The sequence below is a fragment of the Coenobita brevimanus genome, chromosome 36 (assembly GCF_032717465.1).
Source record: "Coenobita brevimanus isolate Jiangsu-jjx chromosome 36, ASM3271746v2, whole genome shotgun sequence".
Taxonomy (NCBI): Eukaryota; Metazoa; Arthropoda; class Malacostraca; order Decapoda; family Coenobitidae; genus Coenobita; species Coenobita brevimanus.
In genome coordinates, this window is record NC_136989.1 from 2,868,616 (window position 1) to 2,891,881 (window position 23,266).

At 37.4% G+C, this 23,266-nt stretch overlaps 1 protein-coding gene across 1 annotated transcript in view; it reads right to left on the bottom strand.

Annotated features, from left to right (window-relative positions):
* Positions 1-3,899: 3,899 nt before the first annotated feature.
* Positions 3,900-23,266, bottom strand: part of LOC145396303 (uncharacterized) — a gene marked incomplete at its 5' end in the record, with an annotated part of 47,129 nt that continues 27,762 nt past the window's right edge. The window contains one exon of the mRNA XM_080269705.1: positions 3,900-4,001. Coding sequence (XP_080125831.1) covers positions 3,900-4,001 — 102 coding nt within the window. The remainder of the gene's footprint in view (positions 4,002-23,266) is intronic.

A 23,266-nucleotide genomic window follows, 5' to 3' on the forward strand; every position in this document is an offset into this window, starting at 1 on the left:
ACTTTTTTTTTAGACCCGTTATGAACAATAAAACAGCCTATATGAGGAAATAAGTAATGTTTATAGATTGTATATCTCAGTACGGCTATGTATTTACCTATTTCTGATATTTTATATCAGATAATCAGTACCTAAATAATTCTCTTGCAAACGATTTATTGCCTTTCGGTGTGGCTTTCCTTGCTAAATGTGGATAAAGATATCACACAAGCCTTCATACTGCCAAAATACTCCATTTTTTTGTATTAGTACAAGAAACCCAAAATGAAAGCATATGTTACTGTAAATCGGTTTAATCTTACATATTACTTCATTTGGTGTTACTTTTTTTTTCCGAGACAACTTTCTCACCCTCAGGAATGTTTTCTATACTTTTTTTTAGACATCTGGGAGTGTTTCCCAGCTTATTTAGAGCACGTTAGTGGAAGCTGCATATTTAGTGTTTTCCACCTTAATTATGCGATTTTTAATAAGTATAATAGTTTTGAATTATTAATAAAGCTCATGATTTGACCTTGAGAAAACAACTTGATTTCCTAACCTAAAGTTGCCAAAACAATTGAAAAAAAAGCACAAATGACCCATTTCCTAACGTAAAAACACCTCTCTAGACGAGATTAATGCAGTTGATTCAGTGCTCCATCAGCCTGGAGTTTTTGTAGCTGTTATGCACTATGTCAACGGAGATGGGGAATAAAGTAATGAATGGAAATTTATATCAGTATTGTGATACATTTTATACTTTTACAATTTCTTACGTGAGCCAAAACTCATAACTATTCCATCTCAAGAGGTATCACAGTTCTGACTTAGGAAATATGGCTTATGGTGTAAGACGATCCTTTTCAATGTTCAAATATTTTTTTCTTATAATTTTCAATCAGGACTTTCTATGTACTTTTAAAGTACTTCTATTGCAGATAAAAAGAATTCTCATTTGAAGTTTCTCGTTTTTTTCGATGACCGAAACATCAATTCAAACTTATTGTTCTTATACCCTCAGACGCAAGCTGTCATTCCGTGTCAATCGATTTCTTGTTGTACAGTATGTTTATTAAATATTTTTAATTTTTGGCTTCTGACTTTTGGAAATAATTGGGAGTGTTTTGCAATCAGTCGAGTACACTTGTGGAAAATGAGTATTTTAGCGATTTGGATAAATAATACAGCCATGGCTCAAGTAAAATAGTTTTAACTACCCTCATTGCGAATGCTATCATCCATGACTAATTCACAATTGCTCTACCTTTTATCCTTGAAGTCATGGCTAACATGAATAAAAAAACAAAGGAAAATACTCATCGAAAATTAAATATCCAGTTAATCTCTACACGACAGACAACAGTTCAACTCAAAACTTAGGCACAAATTTTTTTTAGTCCCATTATGAACAATATTACTGCACGTATGAGGAAATAGATAATGCTTACGACTTATGTATATCAGTACGGCTATGGATTTGCTGTCTAACGTTATATACCCAGACAATTTTGTCGTAGATGATTTGTTGCATCTCGGAGTGATTTTATCTTTGGAAATCTGGATAATGCTATCACGCGAACCGTCATACTGAGATGATATTTCATATTTATATTTGATCAGGAGGCTCAAGATGCCACTATAAAACCCTAGTTATACAGATAAAAATATCGGTATAATCTCTAATTTCCCAAGCAATTTTTACGGGTTTACTCAAAAAAGTCTTTGATTTTTAAAACCCTCAAATGAAATCCTTCTTCACCATTAAATTGATTTTATTCAACGTATTATCTCCTTTGATGTTACTGACTTATTTTCTCCGTGAGGGATATTTCTCACCCTATGGAATGCTTTCTGAGTTTTACATACATCTGGGAATGTTTCCCGTCTAATTTAGAGTCCATTTGTCGTATATGCATTTTTATTTTTTTCGCCATGAATTACGTGGTTTTAGGAACACAAGTATAATAGTTTTGAATTATGAATAAGGCTGATGCTTTTACGCTAACAACATTTCTTTATCTAAAGTTACCAGAACATATGAAAAAGTCACAAATAACCCTCTTCCTAACGTTAAAATCCAATCTCCAGACGACATTAATGGGATTCAATCAGTGGTCCATCCGCCTGCATTTTTTGGAGCTGTCATGCAATATACAGGGTGTTCCAGAAATATGTGCCGAAAATCAGGGGAGGTACTCCTGACACATAATTGAATGTAAATTACTAAATGACCATGTTGGCAATTCTCAATAGTTTTCGAGTTACAGCACCTCAGAGGTCTGCCAGGAATGTGTTTAAATCCAGGGATTGTACAAAATGTCTGATGTGAAATTGCTTAACGACCATAAAGTAATACGGCCACAGCAAAGTTGACAAGTTTGTCAGGAATGTGCCGAAAACTGTAGAATGTACAGTATGTGATAGCCTGTACATTAGTAATGAGAATCGTAATGATACGTTCGTGTGTGCAGTATCAGATAGTGTTATCACCCTTTACATGGTAACATGCCATTAACGACAAAGGTGTTGTTGGGTGGTTGAGTGGGGATGGTGTATGAGGAAGGAAGGGTGGGGGTGGCGAACCAGCAAGGTGATGTCGAGGGGTAGTGGAAGGACGGGTGTTCTCACCCAGCAACACCCGTCTACCAGAGATCGAAAGCTGAACGTGTGGATCAATCAGTTTTAGAGAACCACACGCAAGCAGACATGGAGCAATACTGCAATGGTGACTATGCAGATATGCACCTGACACTGGGTGAAGCTAGGGGTAGTGCTGCGGCAGCAGTATGGCTGTACAGGGAACGTTATCCGAACCGCAGAGTGCCACCCTGGCGAACATTTCTCGCAGTTGATCGTCGTATACGTGAGACTGGTACCGTTCGTCAACGCGCAATTCCGGGTGACAGAGGACGACCACGGGACATTCACATGGACAACATGGAGGACCGGATACTACAAATGTTTGAGGATGATCCTAAAATAAGTACTCGACAGATTGCTCATGCTCTGCAGCTGCCAGTGGTGACAGTGTGGCGAACTCTACATCAACATCATCTACATCCATACCACCATCAGAAAGTACAAGTTTTAACTGATGTGGACTATCTTCCAAAGATGCAGTTTTGCCAGTGACTGTTAAGGAGGCATGCTGAAAACGGTCAATTTCCAGCACTTGTGCTATTTACTGATGAGGCAACATTCGGGAGAGATGGCACCATTAATTTACAGAACTGGCATACTTGATCTGGTGACAACCCACATGTAATGGCTTGACGAGGTCATCAGGTACGATTTACAATCAATGTATGGGCAGGCATCATTGATGACTATCTGACTGGTCCATACCTTCTACCCCTGCGGCTGAATGGTGCAACATAGACGTTTTCTTGAGGACACACTACCACTGCTGCTGGAGGATGTGCCCATTGGAATACGGAAAAGGATGTGGTTTCAGCATGATGGTGCTCTGGCCCATTATTGGCATATTACAAGGGATTACTTAAATGATGTGTTTCCTGGACGATGGATTGGGCGAGGCGGCCCAGTGTCATGGCTACCTCGGTCTCCTGACATCACTCTCCTGGACTTCTACCTGTGGGGACACATTAAAAGCGAAGTGTACGCTACAGACGTTCCAAACCGTGAGGAATTGTGGCGCCGTGTGGAGAACAGAGCGGCACGTGTACGAAACAATCCTGGGGTCTTCGAACGTGTGCGTCAGTCACTTCTGCGACGGGCTGCAGCGTGCATCGAGCAAGGAGGGCGGAATTTTGAACATTTACCGTAAATGTTAGTCATACTGGAAATACTGTTTTATTTTGTTAATACATCGTTGTCCTTGGTAAATGTTTCATTTACGAGCAATTCCCGGAGTCAAAAACATTCAAGCAGACCTGTTAGATGCTGTAACTAGACAACTATTGAGATTTGCTAATATGGTCATTTAGTAATTTACATTCAATTATGTCACGAATACATCCCCTGATTTTCGGCACATATTTCTGGAACACCCTGTATATCTACGGAGATAAGGAATCAAGTTATAAAAGTTTATTATATATCTCGGTATTGAAAGTGTTTATACTTTCTGGTACATATTTTTAGGTGAGAAGCAAAGCTCATCAATATTCCATCTCACGAGATATCATCGTTTTGAGAGATTTTTACATCGGAAATGTGGCTCATGCAATAATAACCTTCATGCAATAATAACCTTCATGAGGGATTTTTTTTTTTTTTATTCAACTCGTAGTGTCTATGTAATAGGAAAGTACTTATACTGCAGATAAAAAAAAAAAAAATCGTCTGGTTTCTTTCTTTTTTCGGTGACTGCCACATCATTTCAATCTTATTTTTTTTAAACCCTCAGATTCTACCTCTTCTTATACTGCACGTATCGAATTTTTTTTTTTTCACCTTCAAAAATTTATTCTGGCTTGGATTTAATTGGGAGTTTTTTTCAAGTTTTTTGAGTTCATTCGTAGGAAATGCATTTTTAGCGATTTTGAGCAATAATAACCTTATATAGCCATCTACCGTGTAAAACAGCTTTAAATTACCCCAAAAGCCTATGCTTTCATCCGTAAGTAGTTCACAGTTGCACTAAATCTTATCCTTGAAGACATTCTATGAAAAAAAAGATGTAAATATATGACAAAACTCATAGAAAACCTCAACTCGACAGACAGCACTTCAAGTCAACGTTCACTCTCCTTGATTATTTTTCTAAACAAATAATGAGCAATTAAATACCGTAATGAGGAAATAAGTAATGTTTATAAATTGTATAACTCAGGTCGGCTATGGAGTTACTTATTTCTGATATTATATATGAGCTAATCAGTACCTAAATAATTTACTCGCGAACGATTTATTGCCTGTCGGTGTGACTTTTCCTAGCTAAACATGGATAATGATATCACACAAACCTTCATACTGCGAAAATACTCCATTTTTGTATTCGATCAGTGAGCTTAAGATGCTTTAAAAACAGAGTTAAATAGAAAAATAATAGATCCCTTTTATCTCTAATTTTACAGGTATTTACATTATTTTCCGTGTCTATTTTACATGTCCCTTGGTATAAAAAAAAAAAAAAATTAAAGCCGTTTCCACTGTAAATCGGTTTAATCTTACATATTACCTCATTTGGTCTTATTAATTTTTTTTTTTTCCGACGGCATTTCCTAACCCTCAGGAATGTTTTCTAAACTTTTGATATCTGGAAGTGTTTTCCAGCTAATTTAGAGCACGTAGGTGGAAGATGCATTTTCAATGTGTTCCTTTATGCGGATTTTAATAACGATTATAATACTTTTCAGTTATAAATAAAGCGGATGCTGTTACGTTAAGAAAAGAACTTGAAGATTTCTTAACCTAAAGTAGCCAGAACAAGTGAAAAGAGTAACAAATGACCCTTTTGGTAAAGTAAAAAAAACAATCTCCAGTCGACAGTAATGCAATAGATTCAGTGGTCCTTCAGCCTGGATTATTTGTAACTGTCATGCACAATATGTCTACGGGGAGGGGGAATAAAGTTCTGAATGGGAATTTACTATACAGTATATCTCTATTGCGATAGATTTTATATTTATTTCAATTTTCTTCGTGACGTTTCTAATTATTCCATCTCACGACATATCAGTTGACAAGAAATGTGGCTTAGGGTGTAACACGATCCTTCTTAATGTTCAAATATACTTTTTATATTCACTCAAGAGTCTTTGTGTAATTTCAAGGTACTTCTATTGCAGAAAAAAAAAAAAAATATATAGAATTCTCGTTTGTTTCGGTGACCGCCACATCAATTCAAACTTATTGTTCTTAAACCCTCACAAGCAAGGTGTCTTCCCGAGTCATTCGATTTCTTGTTATTGTATGTTTCTTAAATTTGATTTTTTTCTCCCTCAGAAATATCTTCTGAGTTTTGGAAATGAGTGTATTGCCATCAATTTTGAGTACACGCGTATTTAGCGATTTGGACCAATAATACAGCCATCGCTCCAGTAAAAGAGTTTAAAACTAACCCAGAAGCGAATCCTAACATCCGTTACTAAATCACAATTGGCACTACCTTTTATCATGAATGAAAAAAAGACAATACTCATCGAAAATTAAATATCCAGATAATCTCAACACGACCGACGAGAGGTCAAGCAATTTTTTAAAATCCCATTATGAACAATAAAACAGCATATGTGAGCATGTTAATTTATAAATTGCCTCAGAAAAGCTGTATTTACTTTTTTCTCTTGTTATATATCTGATAATCAGTACCTAAATATTTTTTTGTAAACTATTTATTGTCTTTCAGAGTGAGTTTTACCTTGGTAAATGTGGATAATGTGGGCATGTTGGAGAAGGAAATAGTGGTGATGAGGTGATAGGCAGGTACGGTGTCGGGGAGAGGAACGCTGAGGGTCAGTTGGTTTTTTTATTTTTTCAAAACGGATGGAGATGCTGTAGTAAACACTTATTTCAAGGAGAAGGAGGAGCACAGGATTACGTATAAGAGTGAGGAAAGGTCGCAGATAGATTACATCCTTTGCAGTAGATGCAATTTGAAAGAATTTAGTGATTGTAAGGTAGTGCCAGGGGAGAGTGTAGTAAGACAGCATAGGGTGTTGGTTGGAAAGATGAGCCTGAAAGCGAAGACAAGGAGGAAAGTTAGAGCTGAACCAAGGATTAGGTGGTGGAAGCTGAAGGAGCAAGACGTCAGTAGTAAATTTAGGGATGAGGTGAGCCAAGCTTTCCAAGGCAGGGAAGACGAGGACGGATGGGCAGTTATCTCGGAAGTGGTGAGGGAGAAAGCCAAGAAGGTACTTGGGGTGACATCGGGACAGAGGAGAGAAGACAAGGAGACTTGCTGGTGGAATGAGGAAGTACAGGATAGCATAAATAGGAAGAAGCAGGCAAAGAAGAACAAACTGTAGATAGACAGAGACGAAGAAAGCATTCGGGAATATAAGGAGAGGAACATAGCCAAAAGAAAATGCATATCAGAAGCTGTACGAGAAGTTGAATAGTAGACGAGGGAAAAAAGACCTGTACCGATTAGCCAGGCAGAGAGACAGAGCTGGGAGGGATGTGCAGCATGTTAGAATGATTCAGGATGCAGATGGCAATGTAATGACAAGTAAGGAGAGTGTACTAAGAAGGTGGAGGTAGTATTTCGAAGAGTTGATGAATAAAGAAAATATGAGAGAAGGTTGGAAGAGTTGGAGGTAGCGAGTCAGGAAGTGCAAGACATCAGCAGAGAGGAAGTGAGGAATGCCATGAAGAGGATGAAGGATGGCAAGGCAGTGGGCCCAGATGGTATACCAGTGGAAGCATGGAGGAGCTTAGGAGAGATGGCTGTGACGTGGTTTACCAGATTGCTTAACAAAATCCTGGAGGGTGAGAGGATGCCGGAGTGGAGAAAAAGTATTCTAGTTCCGACTTTCAAGAACAAGGGTGAAGTGCGGTGCTGCAGTGGTATAAAGCTGATCAGCCATGCAATGATGATATGGGAAAGAGTGGTGGAAGATGGGCTGAGAAGAAAAGTGAGGGTCTGCGGAGATATTTGGTCTCATGCCAGGGAGAAGTACTATAGACGCCATATTTGCTTTGAGAATGGTAATGGAGAAGTACAGAGAAGGCCAGAAGGGGTTGCGTTGTGTGTTTATAGACTTGGAGAAGGCTTATGATAGGGTACCGAGAGGAGAAAATCAGGAGTGGCAGAGAAGTACGTGAGGGTGGTGAAGGACATGTACGACGATAGTGTAACAGCAGTGAGATGTGCAGTAGGAAAGAGGGTTTCAAGGTGGAGGTGGGATTGCATCAAGGATCGACTTTGAGTCCCTTCTTGTTTGCAATGGTGATGGACAGATTGATATGAGATTAGACAGGAGCCTCCGTGGACAACGATGTTTGCGGACGACATTGTGATATGTAGTGAGAGCCGGGAGGAAACTGGGGCAGAGCTGGAGAGATGGAGATACGCACTGGAGAGAAAGGGAATGAAAGTAAGCAGAAGCAAGACTCAGTACATGTGTGTAAATGAGAGATGACAGGGGAACCGTGAGGCTGCAAGGTGTAGAGGTGACAAAGATAGATGAATTCAAATACTTAGGGTCAACTGTACAAAGGAACGGAGAGAGTGCATGCGGGATTGAGTGGGTGGAGAAAGGTGACAGGAGTGATCTGTGACAGAAGGGTCTCTGCAGAAATGAAAGGGAAAGTTTATAACTGTAGTAAGGCCAGCCATGTTGTACGGAATGGAGACAGTACCACTGACAAAAAGACAGGAGGCACAGTTGGAGGTAGCAGAATTGAAGATGTTATTTCTATTAATTTTTGTGGCAGTTTCAAACCTCGGGTTTACCTCATTGAGCCTTGTTACTGATTTTTTTCTCCCAAGTCCTAATGTTCTCATTCATAAAGGGTTTCTATGAATTTTATATACAACTCAGAGTGCTTCCGTGATAATGGAGAGTATATTTGTGGAAGTTGCAAATTTAATGCTTTTTCCCTCAATTATACGGTTTTTATTATCACCGGTATATTATTTTTGAATTACTCGTAATCCGGTTGGATTTACCGTAACAAAACTTGCACCCTTTTTTTTTATGCTAACCTTACCACTACAAATGAAAAGAAAAGTCACAAATGAGCCTCTTCCCAGCGTGAAAATCAAAATAATCTTCAGACGAAACTAATATAGTTCAATGGGTTTTTCTTCAATGTTTATTTTTTTAGCTGTCATTCACTATATATCTACTGAGATGAGAAATACAAGTATAAATGGTAATTAATTATATACGCCGGTATTGAGGTAGTATTTATACCTTCTCATAGTAATTTCTGTGAACGACAAAGGCTCATCAATATTCCTTCTCACGAGTTATGACAGGTTTGAGAGATTTTGGCCAAGGCTTATGGTTTAACACCATCCTTCATTGTGTGCACTGTTTTCTTTTTTTAAATTAAATCAGGACGGTCGATGCAGCCTCAAATCGGTACTGCTTCAGATAAGAAAGAAATTCTTTATTTGAAATATCTCACTTGTTTAGGAGACCCAACACATCAATTGAAACTGTTTGTTCTTAAAAACGTCTAATGTCTGCTCTCATTGTCAATCAATTTCTTGTTACATCGTTTATGAAATATATTTTTTTCATCCTGAGAAGTTTCTTCAGAGTTTTGGAAGTAATTGGGGGTTTCCCTACGAATTCTGAGTACACATTTTGGAAGATGCATATTTCATAATTTCGTCTCAAAACATGTTTATACGGCCATCACTCCAGAAAAATAGTTTTTAACTATCCCCAGTCATATACAAACAGCCTTAACTAGTTCACAATTGTCACTCCTTTTTATCAATGACGTATTAAAATAGGAAAGTGTATAGACACTTCCTAAATCAAAAATCCAGTCAACCTCAACAATACATACCCAACAGTTCAGGTGGACGTTGAAGCTCCCTGTTTTTTTTTTTTAATTATCATAAACAAGGAAAATGCTATATGAGGAGCCATTGAATCTTTATAAATTCTCTATCTTAGAGTATCTACGTTTTTCCATTCTCCTATGACATTTACTATATAGTCAATACCCCTTTTGAAACATTTCTATAATTTCGGGGAGATTTTACCTTAATCAATATTGATATAACACGAACTGCCATACTGGGAAAATATTCCTCAATTAAATTTGATCACGAGGCCGAAGAAGCCACTTCAAAGACCTAGCTATAAAGATAAAAATGTCCGTTTTATCTCTGAATTTCCAAGTTGTTTACACGTCTCTAATGAAACGATACTCGTCACGCTTAAAACCCTTAATTACCGTACTTCTTTTGATGCGAATCAATTTCATCGTCCGTGTTACCACATAAAACTGTTACAGATATCCCACGATTTGAAAATTTTTCACGCTAAGAAGTGTTTTCTGGATTTTAGATATAATTCTGTTTCCCAACTAATTCAGAGTACAACTGTGGAAGTTACGTGTTTTGTGTTTTCGGCCACCATTATGCGGTCTCTATTATCACGACAGTATAATAGTTTTGATTTACTCCTAAATCTGTAGCTTATACCATTTTTTTAACAAATTACCACTACAGATGAAAATAAAAGTCATAAATGAGCCTATTCCTAACTTAACCAAACTTCAGACGTTCATTATTTCCTTTTTTTTTTTTTTTTTTTGTAGCTGTCATTCACTCTGTTTGCGAACTAGACGAATAAAGTTATAAATGCTGACTATAGATATATATCGGTACTTGGATAGTATTTATTTTTTCCTATTAATTATTATGTCAGTGTCATACCATGCATTTACCTCAGCATTGTTACTAATTTTTTTCTCCCGAGTCGTAATGTTCTCTCAGAGAAATATTTTTGTAATTTTATATACAATTTGGGGTCTTTCCGTTCTAATGTAGAGGATATTTGTGGAATTTGCATATTTAGTGCATTTGCCTTATATTATTCAGTTTTTGAATTACTGGTAATGCGGTTGGATATACCTTAACAGAATTTGCACAATTTTTTAATCCTAACCGTACCACTACAAATGAAAAGTCACAAATTATCATGAACAAGAAAAATGTGCATATGAATAACCAGGGAATGTTTATAAAGTGTATATCTCAGAATACCTGTCTTTTTGCATTCTTCTAGGACATTTATCATATAGTCTGTGCTAAAAAATTTTCTTTTAAACCATTTCTATCTTTTCATGGAGATTTTACCTTCATATATTTTGATAGTGATATCACATTAACCGTCATACTGGGAAAATATTCAACCTTCAAATTTGATCAGGAGAACCAAGATATCTTTTTAAAGACTTAGTTATACAGATAAAAGTAATAATTTTATTTCTGATATTCCAAGCCGTTTACACGTCTCTAATGAAACGATAATCTTTATGCTTAAAACCTTCAAATACCGGCATTATTTTGCTGAAAATCAGTTTCCTTGCACGTGTTACCACATACAGCATTATTGCAGATTTCTTACGAGTTGAAATTTTTTCAGGCTAAGAAATATTTTCTGAATTTTATATACAGTTCTGAATGTTTCCCAACTAATTTAAAATACATTTGTGTAATTTACGTATTTTGTGTTTTCTCCCACCATTATGCGGATTTTATTATCACTACAGTAGAATAGTTTTGAATTGCTCCTAAATCTGCTGCTTTTACTGTAACGAAACTTGTGTCATTTGTTTTTAATTAAACTACCTCTACAGATGGAAATAAAAGTCACAAATTAGCCTCTTCCAAACGTAATAATCCAAACAATATTCAGACGACATTATTTCAGTTCATTCAGTGTTCGCTCAGCCTTCATTTTCATTTCTTTTTTTGTAGTTGTCATTCACTCTATGTTTACAGACTTGAAGAATAAAGCTATAAGTGCTGATTAATATATTTTGGTACTGGAATAGAATTTATACTTTTATTAATTTCTGTGTCAGTTTCATACAACGGGTTTACCTCATTTAGTCTTGTTACTGATTTTTTTTTTTTTCTCCCGAATCGTAATGTTCTCACTCAGAAATATATTTTCTGAATTTTAAATAAAATTCGTAGTGTTTCCCACTATAATGTAGATTATGTTTCTGTAAGTTGCATATTTAGTGTTTTTGGCTTCAATTATGCGGTTTCTATTATCACTTCAGTAAAATAGTTTTGAATTACTCGTAATGCGGTTGGATTTGTTAAAACTTACACCATTTTTTAAACCAAACTTTACTACTACAAATGAAAAGACGCAAATGAGCCAATACCTAGAGTAGAAATTCAAATAATTATCAGACTAAACTATTACTGTTCAATTTGTGTTCCTTCAATCATCATCTTCTAGTAGCTGTCATTCACTGTATTTCTACGGAGATTAGGAATACAGGTTTTAATGGTTATTAATTTTATATCTCGATATTGGGATATTATTTAAACTTTCTTATTGTAGTTTTTGTTAGAGACAAAAGCTGACCAATAATCCTTCTCACGATTTAAATTTATTTTTATAGATTTTGGCCAAGGCAGTGATGCTTATGGTTTAACACGAACCTTAATAGTGTGCAATTATTATTTTTTGATGCAGTTTTAAAGTGGTACTGCTGCAGATGAAAAAGAAATCCTTTCTTATTTGAAATATCTCGAACATTTAGGAAACGCCACACATCAATTGAAACCTTGTTCTTAAGCACATCTTATGTCAGATCTCTTTGTGAGTTTTTTTTTTTTTCCCCAAAGTGAAATCTTTTTATTCTGAGAAATTTCCTCTGTATTCCATGTAATTGTGCGTTTCTCCATGAATTTTGAGTAAACTTTCGGAAGATGCATAATTAGTAATGTCGCCCCAGGAAATGTTTATACGACCATCACCAAAGTAAAATAGTTTTCAACTATCCCCAGTCGTATATCATCAGCCATAACTAGATTACAATTGGCATTCGTTTTTGTCAATGAAGTCGCGTTTATGACGTATGAAAATAGAAAAGGGAATACATACAGATCCTAAATTAAAAATCCAGTCAACCTCTACACGAGATATACAACAATTCAGTTGGATGTTCCTGCACGCTTTTTTTTTTTTTTTTTTAATGCATATTGAGGAAGCAAGGAATGTTTATAAAGAGAATATTCCAGAATACATACGTTTTTACATTTTCCTATGATATTTATAATATAGTCAGTGCCTAATCAATTTGTTTTTAAACCATTTCTATAATTTCGGGGATTTTTCCTTCATAAATATAGTGATATCACACGAACCGTTATACTGGGAAGACATTCCACGTTTAAATTTGATCAGGAGGGTTAAAGACCTAGTTATTCAGATAAAATTAATATCCGTTTTATCTCTAAATTCACAAGTTGTTAACTCGTCTCTAATGAAACGAAACTCTTTATGTTAAAATCTCTAAAATACCGGCCTTCATTTGCTGCAAATCAGTTTCATCGTACTTGATTACGGAATTGTTATTGAATTCTTACGATTTGATTTTTTTTTTTCACGCTAAGAATTGTTTTCTTAATTTTAGATACAATTCTGTTTCCCAACTAATTTGGACTAAATTGGTGGGTTGCTTATTTTGTGTTTTCTCCCAACATAATGTGGTTTGTATTATCACTACAGTATAATAGTTTTCAATTACTCCTTTATCCGTTGCTTTTACCGTTATAAAAATCATTTTTTAAAATTTACTACTACAGATAAAAATGTCACAAATAAGAATCTTCCTACTGTAAGCATCCAAACAATCTTCAGACGACATTAGTACAGTTCATTCAGTGTTCCTTAAGCCTTCATTTTTTTTTTTTTAAGCTGTCACCCACTCTATGTGTACGGAATTGACGAATAATGCTATAAATGCTGGGATAGTATTTATACTTTATTAAGTTTTGTGAGTCAGTTCCAAACATCAGGTTTACCTCATTTAGCCTTGTTACTGATTTTTTTTTTCTCCCGAGTCGGTATGTTTTCATTCATAGACGGTTTCTATGAATTTTATATCCAATTCGGAGTGCTTCCATGATGATGAGAGTATTTGTGGAAGTTGCAAATTTAATGTTTTTGCCATCAATTATTCAGTTTTTGTTATCACCAGTATAATAATTTTGAATTACTTGTAATGCGGTTGGATTTACTGTAACAAAACTTGCACCTTTTTTTTTTTTTTTTTGCTAACCTTACCACTACAAATGAAAAGAAATGTCACAAATGAGCCTCTTTCCAGCGTGAAAATCAAAATAATCTTCAGACGAAACTAATATAGTTCAATAGGTTTTTTTTCAATGTTCCTTTTTTTTAGCTGTCATTCACTATATATCTACTGAGATGAGGAATACAGGTATAAATGGTAATTAACTATATATCTCGGTACTGGGGATGTATTTATACTTTCTCACAGCAATTTCTGTGAAAGACAAAGGCTCATCAATATTCCTTCTCACGAGATATAACAGTTTTGAGAGATTTTGGCCAAGGCAATGTGGATATCCTTCGTAGTGTGCACTCTTCTCTTTTTTAAATTAAATCAGGGCAGTCGATTCAGCTTTAAAACGTTACTGCTTCAGATAAGAAAGAAATCCTTTATTTGAAATATCTCACTTGTTTAGGAGACCTGACATCAAGTGAAAGTATTTGTTCTTAAACACATCTGATGTCAGCTCAATTTCTTGTTACATCTTTTATGAAATATGTTTTCTTTATCCTCAGACGTTTCTTCAAAGTTTTGGAAGTAATTGGGCGTTTCCCAACGAATTAATACACATTTTGGAAGATGCATCTCAATAATTTCGCCTCAAAACATGTTTATACGGCCATCACTCATGAAAAATTTTTAACTATCCCCAGTCGTATACAAACATCCAACTAGTTCACAACTGGCACTCCTTTTTATCAATGGTCATGTTTATGACGTATTAAAATGAGAAAGCGAATAGATTCTATTCCTTAACTAAAAATCCAGTCAATCTCAACAATAATTACCCAACAGTTTCCGGTGGACGTTCGAGCACCCTATATGAGGAACCATTGAATCTTTATAAATTGTATACCTTTGAATACCTACGTTTTTACATTCTCCTATGACATTTATCATGTATTCAATACTAAATAATTTCCTTTTTAATCATTTCTATAATTTCTGGGAGATATTTATTAATAGTGATCCCACGAACCGTCATACTGGGAAAATATTCCACGAAGAAATTTGATCAGGAGGCTGAAGATGACATTTTAAAATCCTAGTTAGATAAAATTAATATCCGTTTTATCTCTGAATTTCCAAGTTGTTTTCACGTTATGAAACGGTACTCATGCTTAAAACCTTCTTTTGATGCGGGCCTTCTTTTGATGCGAATCAATTTCATCGTACAAAGACAAAAGTCGTTTAGTGAAATTTGGTGAAAATATCTGGTCAAAGACTAAAGTTTTGGAGCAGTCGTCTTTGTGTCGAACGATAGTTTGGTAGCACTGACGAGTTGCCATTTGCTCTAGATGACCGGCCTGCGGATGTCAGCGTATAATTTTTTTGTAGCGAGGAAACTAATCTACACAATTATTAAATTTTTCTGACTGCGTTTTTATTTAGTATTTATGAAGCTTCTTGTATTTTTTTTTATGACCACACTCGCAATTTTACAAATCAATTAGCTAAACATGTGTTCGGAAGTCAGTTCTCCATCTTTATTAACTGTATATTAGCTAATCAAGTTGATAATTATGACCTGACACATTATTAGTTATAAAAAAAAAATAACATTCATCACATGAGAACAAAGTTATTCTTTTTTTTTTTTTTTTCTTTTAGAATGGCTGGCAAACTGAATCCCACAGAGGAGTTCGAACTCATAGACCAGACAACCGAACTCTGCGCACAGTTGTTCATGTGCTTCATTCCAGGTTCACTTCTTTCTTACCGAGTAAACACTGCTTGCGGGTCCTGCTTCCATAGTTGTGATTATTTCTTGGTCCTATAGGGGTGTGGTAAGACGAGGACGACCTGAACGATGACGGTTCTATGTTTATGCCTATACCAAATGTTTGAGCTTTCTGTTCAGGATTCGTTTCCCATAAATAAAGGAAGATCATTCCACTTATATTACTTTTAGTTGGATGCATGTTGTTTGACCTCTCCTTACCATGTTATAGTAGCTCTGCTTCCTTTTTTTGGTAATATGCAAGATGAAATGTCAGGTGATCACCGCCTAACCTTTGGCATTTCGTCTCTCATACGAAGTTCGGGCTCAGCAATTCTTGCAAGTCGATGTTAAGGCCTCGGAATATCATGGGTTCATTCATCCCATCAGCAGCAGATATGAAGCTTCAGGAAGTCAGGCTAGCCAACCACGAACATGTAACTGAGATAGAGCTTTCATAATGTTTCAAGTTTTGCACATAATAGGACAAAACCGCGTCACGACTTTTGACTTTGATCAGTTGGGAGCAGATGACCCGAGGCCACCTAGTCCACCAACATCTTGGTGTTTATCTGGCAACAGTGGTAGCTGTGAACTTGACCGAGATTCCGTCAGCAGTTCGGGCGAAACAAACCCAGTGATAATTTGTCAATGTGCTGTTCTAACTGGTCTCCAATCAATAACATGCAAGAAAACGTATAATACTGATAATGATTAACGTGTCATATACGTAGTAGATATATTTATAACAGTATTACAACACAGGCATCCAAATAATGGTGCGTTCATTCATATAAGACACACGGATATCGGTATTTTTTTTTTTTTTCGACTATCCTCATGAACCAAACAGCCTTTACCAGTTTGGAAGAGATATGCCGTAGAGTTATCGGCTTTCCCGCAACCCAGCATTATCACCAAAAACACCGTCATGCCAGTCATCCCTCACTGTTAACCTCACTTTCGTCGACCTCTGACTCCAAACCAGATGAGCCAGTTAAAGGTTCACACCACAGTAGGCGGAACAAGGGGAGGGGTGTGTGGGAGGTATATTGAGGGTGGTGGGTGAGGAAGGGGGGGACGAGGTGGAATGTGGGATGGGAGGGGGGTGAGGGAGCAAGTGGTTGGCTGCCGTATTTAACGTATATGAGATGTAATAGGTTTGTTTTGACAGAGAAAAACAATGTTTCTTTAATACTCGAGTGATAAAGTCGAACGATTACTCCGTTTAAATGTTTATCATGAACGGGTCAACTAGTTCCACCCCCAATACGTGACATCACGTGGTGCCTCTATCACAAACCAAGGTGGTGATGGAGCTGCACGCTCGGGATACCCGTGTCACATGAATGGATGCCAGTTGTAATACTATGGTTATAAATATATCTACCACATCTATGACACGTTTATCATTAACAGTATTATACGTTTACTTACATAATATTGATTGGAGACCAATTAGAACAGCCAATTGACAAATTATCACTGGGTTTGTTTCGCCTGAACAGCAGACTGAATCTCGGTCAAGTCCACAGCTACCACTGTTGCCAGATAAAACACCAACTTCTTGGTGGACTAGGTGGCCTCGAGTCATCTGCTCGCAACCGTACGTGTTACCACATACAGCATTTTTACCCATTTCCTACGATTTGAAATTTTTTCACGCTGTGATGTTTTCTGGATTTTAGATACAATTCTGAATGTTTCCGAACTAATTCAGAGTACAATTGTGGAAGTTACGTATTTTGTGTTCTCGGCCACCGTTTTGCGGTTTTATTACGACTATAATGGTTTTGATTTACTCCTAAAACTGTTGTTTGTACTATTGCGGACAGGATTTCTTAACCACCCTCGTCCAGCCAACCTGTGTATGTGGCAGCGTCGCATTCACGAGCACAGAAGTTGCCTTCGATGCATTTCTGTCGAAAAATATTCCTTCAGCTTTGGGCTTGTACTAATGGATAAAGCAATAGTAATATTTACTTTGAAAATTTGACTCTGATAACACGAATATATCATACTGATTATTTAATAAGTTTTCTCGTATAGAGCCAAGCAAGTGATAAATATGTATATTTGGTTCCACTCCACGACCTCCTGTAGGTCTGAACCAGCGAACACAGATTGAACAAGTTCGAAGCATTCATTTGTTAAAAAGAGAGAGAGAGAGAGAGAGAGAGAGAGAGAGAGAGAGCGTGTATGGTGGGTGCCCGTGAATTTTGGAATAATGAGGTGGAGGCAGACTGGCGCAGGGAAATGCAAGGGATGAGAAACCCTGGATTCATGTGATCCATTGAAACCAGGCCACAGTGTGTGTATTTCTTCCATCAGTCACAAAAACTTGCCTTGCTTTGTGATATATATATATATATATATATATATATATATATATATATATATATATATATATATATATATATATATATATATATATATATATATATATATATATTGTTACATAGCCTATGATTTCATCATCCTTTGTGTAATTTTAACGCACAGTTGCTGCATGTTTGATCACGAGCGTGTTCTGCCTCAGTCCCCCCCTTCTACCGTTATAGTAGAGTAAGTCGTTCTCTCTGTTATACAGTGCGGGATTTTCAGCTCTTTGTCCCCATGGCTTCATTTGCGCGTCCTTCTTACAAGTTGTATCAGGCTCTGCTGGCCCCTATATAATGAGCTCAGTCTCTGCATCATTGCCACTTAGATCTGCTCCTCATTTTGTTCACATCTCTGTCCTCCCCTGTACAGTTATTATTATAGTGAGTGCTCAAGAAATCTCCAAACATCTAGCAGCTGTGTGTAATTTGAGTATAAGTGTTATTGCATTTTTTCTTGTACTGTGTAGCATAGGGTTAATTCTTGGGCCTAGTGAGGTTTTTGATTAATGTTGGGTTATGTCAGTCATTTTTGATAATAGTTTGTATCTGTAATTATTTATCTGGCATCACCGAGTATTATCTGGTATCTCATTTTATCAGGGCTGACAGATAAATTTACTCTAGCTAATTTCGTGTTAATAGAGGCTATTGCAGTTAACCATATATTTAACCTCTTTATTTGCCATTACATTATCCTTATGAGTCCTGAATGTTTTGTTGTTAGTTTGAGCATTAAACTTTAACTTGTAATTTTACCTAACTCTTTTGGTTTGAACCTGGAACTTTACGGGACAGTAGTGACTCTTCGTATTCTCACTTAAAGTGTACATTATCTTTCTCTGTTCCGTAACATAAATTTGGCGACCTCTCATCAGGATATTCAGGATATTATCATAAGGATATTGTTTGATATTTTGTGACTGTGATATATTCATGATGGCTACTATTTCTACACTTGATGAAGCCAAAGATTTTTTGTCAAATGTGCAAACAGTGTGTGATATAGAAAACAGAACAAAGAATGAACTTAAGCTTGTTGCTCAACAATTGGGAATTGCAGTTCACTCTCATCATTCTAAAGATCAAATTGTTGGCATGATTAATAAAAGATTGTTTAATGTAACTCCTCCAAATGAGCAAACGCAGATTGAATTAGCTAAGTTACAGCTAGCCCTGCAGGAGGCAAAGGCTAAGGAGGCGGAGTCTCGTGTGAAGGAAGCTGAATTTCAAGCACAGGCTAAGGAGGCTGAATTTCAGGCAAAAGCTAAGGAGGCTGAGGCACAAGTTGAAATTGCTAGGATTCAGGCAGACCATGAGTATCGCATGAAACAAGGTGGAACTGGATCATCTAGCTCTGATGATTTTGATGTGGCTAAAAATGTTAAACTTGTCCCTCCTTTTAATGAATCTGATTTAACAAAGTATTTTCAGTTGTTTGAGAGGGTAGCTACAGGTTTTAATTGGCCCAAAAAGTATTTGCCAGTACTCCTTCAAACTGTTCTCACCGGTAAAGCTCAAGTAACTTATGCATCTTTGCCTCAGGATCAATGTGATAATTATGATGTTGTTAAAAGCTTGATTCTTAAGGCCTATGAGCTTGTTCCTGAAGCTTATAGAGTAAAATTTAGGACAACTTATAAGCAAGATAAGCAATCCCATGTTGAGTATGCAAAAATGAAAGAAGATCTGTTAGAGCAGTGGTTAAATTCTAAGAATGTGGATTCTGATTTTGGTAAATTTAAGCAGATGATTTTGCTGGAGGATTTCAAAAGGTGTATTAGTAAAGATGTAAGCCTATATCTTGATGAGAAAAGAATAGTTAATTTGTCTGATGCTGCAGTTTTAGCTGATGAGTATGTTCTCACTCACAAGAGATATTCTAGAGAAAAAGGGAAAGCTGAGAGTAAGTACGTTGCCTCTACTCAGAGTACAGGTAACAGGAAAGAGAATAAGGATGATGTTTCTCAGGAAGTAAATACCAGCTTCACCTCTAGATTTCAGAAAAGTAAATGTACTTATTGTAGTAAGCTTGGTCATACTACGGAGAGATGTTTCAGGAGACAGCGTGATGTGAACAAAAAGGAGTCTTTAAATATTGTCAATTGGTCTAGTGTCCACCCTTGAGAGTACCCAGAATTCTTTAACTGAGTTAACTGAACCTGCTTTGAGGGGAAACTTAAATTCTCATGATGGAGCTCCTCTTTTGAGCAGTAACGTGGGTGACACTCTCAAGAGTTCATGTGCTAATTTCCTGTCTGATGGTTTTGTCAGTCCTCTGGACAGTAATGACAAGAAATAAGTTCAAATATATCGTGATACAGGTGCTTGCCAATCCCTTATGCTGACCAGTGTTCTAGGCTCTAATGTTAATTCCTCTGATGAAACTGTAATCTTACAAGGTGTAGGGAATAATTACTTCTCTGTCCCTCTGTGCAGAGTGAATTTAGAGTCTGGTTTTGTTAATGGTTCCGTTATGGTTGGGTTGGTTGAGACACTCCCAATGTCAGGTGTAACTTTCTTACTTGGAAATGATATTGGTGGAAATCAAGTGTGTCCAGCTCCTCAGTTGTCTAGTGAGCCATTGGTTGCGTCCCAGGATTGTGATGTCCCTGATGTGTTCCCTGCATGTGCTGTCACTAGGGCTAAGTCTAAAGTTACTGGTGATTTAGAGGATAATGATGATGATGATGATGTTATCCTAGCTGACACTTTTCTTGCTAATTTGGACCACTCACCAGATGAGGCAGTACCCCGTAGTGTTGATAATTTGTCTCGTCAAGAGTTGGTTGAGTTGCAGGTTGCTGACCCTGAGTTGAAAGGTCTAGCTAACTCTGCTTACAGTGAAGAAGAGTCAGCCGGTGCTTCTAATTGTTATTATGTAAAGTCAGGAGTACTTATGAGGAAGTGGAGACCCCCAACAGCATCAGCCGACTGTGAATGGGAGGTTGTACATCAAGTTGTCATCCCTCGTGTTTGTAGGCAGGATATCATTAGAGTGGCTCATGATTCCAGTTTGGCAGGACACCTTGCAGTGAGGAAGACTGTGGCACGCATTTTGAAACACTTCTACTGGCCAGGTATCTTCAGGGATGTTTCCTGGTATTGTAAGTCTTGTCACACCTGTCAAGTTGTGGGGAAGTGTAATCAGACCGAAAAGGTTGCACCTCTAGTTCCCATTCCTCCTTTTGAGGCGCCTTTCACCCGTGTGTTGGTGGATATTGTGGGCCCTCTTCCTAAGACTTCTTCAGGATTTTCTTATGTGTTGACCCTGATTGATATGTCTAGTCGTTATCCTGAAGCCATTCCACTTAGAAATATCTCAGCAAAGAACGTGGTTAAGGAAATGCTATGGTTCTTCACAAAGTTTGGTCTGCCCAAGGAGGTACAGTCAGACCGAGGAAGTAATTTCATGTCAAATGTTTTGAAGCAGTCTCTGAAAGAGTTGGGCATCACCCAGATCACGTCTTCAGCTTACCATCCCCAGACTCAAGGAGCGTTGGAGAGATATCATCAAACACTCAAATCGATGCTCAAGAAATACTGTTTGGAACATCAGAAAGACTGGGATAAAGGTCTTCCATTCGTTGTGTTTGCTGCAAGAGAATCTCCAAATGAATCACTGGGCTTCTCACCTTTTGAACTACTGTTTGGCCATGAAGTAAGAGGACCCCTTTAGCTACTCAAGGAATGCTGGCTGTCGGAGGAAGATGACGTCAACCTGCTGGAGTATGTGATGAAGTTCAAAGAACGGCTGTCCACTGCTTTACAGCTGGCAAGAGAGAATTTAGGAGCTGCTCAGGAGAAGATGAAGACTTGGTATGACAAGAAGTCCAGGTTGCGCCACTTTCAGCCAGATCAGGTTTTGACTCTGCTACCAGTTCATGGGTAACCTCTTCAAGCCAAGTTTAGTGGCCCTTATTTCGTGGAGAAGAAACTCAGTGATGTCAGCTATGTCATCGCCACACCAGATCGTAGAAAGAGCAAGCAACTATGTCAGATCAACATGCTAAAGTTATATCACAGGCGGGACGAAAATAATCCAGTCTGCTCTGTAGCTGTTCCACCCGAGTCTGCAAGTGAAGCTCTCCCATGCAGAATGAGCCTGAGTGATAGTTTGGGGAAGAATCCTGATATCATGAATGATCTCCAGACTAAGCTTTCTCATCTACCTCCCGAGGAAAGGCAGGAGTTTTCGGCATTACTGCAGAAGTACCCGCAAGTGTTCCGTGCCACTCCAGGAAGAACCACTGTGTTGATGCATGATGTCGATGTTGGAGACGCAAAGCCAATTAAATTGCCTCCTTACCGTGTGAACCCAGTGAAAGTTCCTCTCATCCAGAAGGAGCATGGCTACCTGTTGGACCACAAGATGATTGAGCCCTGTCAGAGCGAGTGGAGTTCTCCTGTCACTCTAGTCCCTAAGCCAGGTGGGTCACAGAGGCTTTGCAACGACTACAGACGTGTTAATCAGATAACCAAAACAGACACTTACCCTCTCCCTCGCGTGGAAGATTGCATAGACAAGATCGGAAAGGCTAGATACATAAGTAAGTTTGATTTGTTAAAGGGATACTGGCAAGTACCTATGACTGAACGTGCTAGGGAGATCTCATGTTTTGTAACACTAGGAAAGGCTTTTGCATGTTCTGTAATGCCGTATGGTATGAAGAATGCACCAGCCACATTTCAGAAGCTCATGAATGTTGTAACAGAGGGTTTGGCAGGGTGTGTTGTTTATATTGATGATGTATTAATTTTCAGTGACAACTGGAAAGATCACCTATGCCATGTCAGTAAATTTCTTGACCGTTTAGTTCATGCTAATCTTGTAGCTAATTTATCAAAGTGTGAGTTTGGTCAAGCTAAAATTCAGTACCTTGGGTATGTACTTGGTGATGGACATGTTGCACCACCAGGAGCTAAGGTTCAGGTTATAAGTGATCTTCCCAGACCTAAAAGTAGGAAAGAGCTACAAAGATTTTTGGGAATGGTAGGTTATTACAGGAGATTTGTTCTTAACTTTTCTATTCTTGTATCACCACTTACAGACCTACTGAAAAAATGAGTTGAATTTGTCTGGACCGATAACTGTGAATCCTCTTTCAACAAACTTGAAGCTATTCTATTAAGTCAGCCAGTGCTCGCTACTCCAAATTTTGCTAAGCCTTTTAAGATGGCTGTTGATGCAAGTGATACAGGAGCTGGGGCTGTTTTGCTGCAAGAGGATGATCAGGGTATTGAACATCCTGTATCTTATTACAGTAAAAAGTTCACTCCACCTCAAAAGAACTACTCAACTATTGAGAAAGAGCTTTTGGCCTTGATTTTGGGTTTACAGCATTTTTCATTTTATTTGTGTTCTGGTTTTGACCCCATAGTCATTTATACCGATCATAACCCACTGAAATTCCTTAGTAAGTTTAAAGATAAAAATCAGAGATTGACAAGATGGAGTCTACTTCTTCAGGAGTATTCATTAGACATA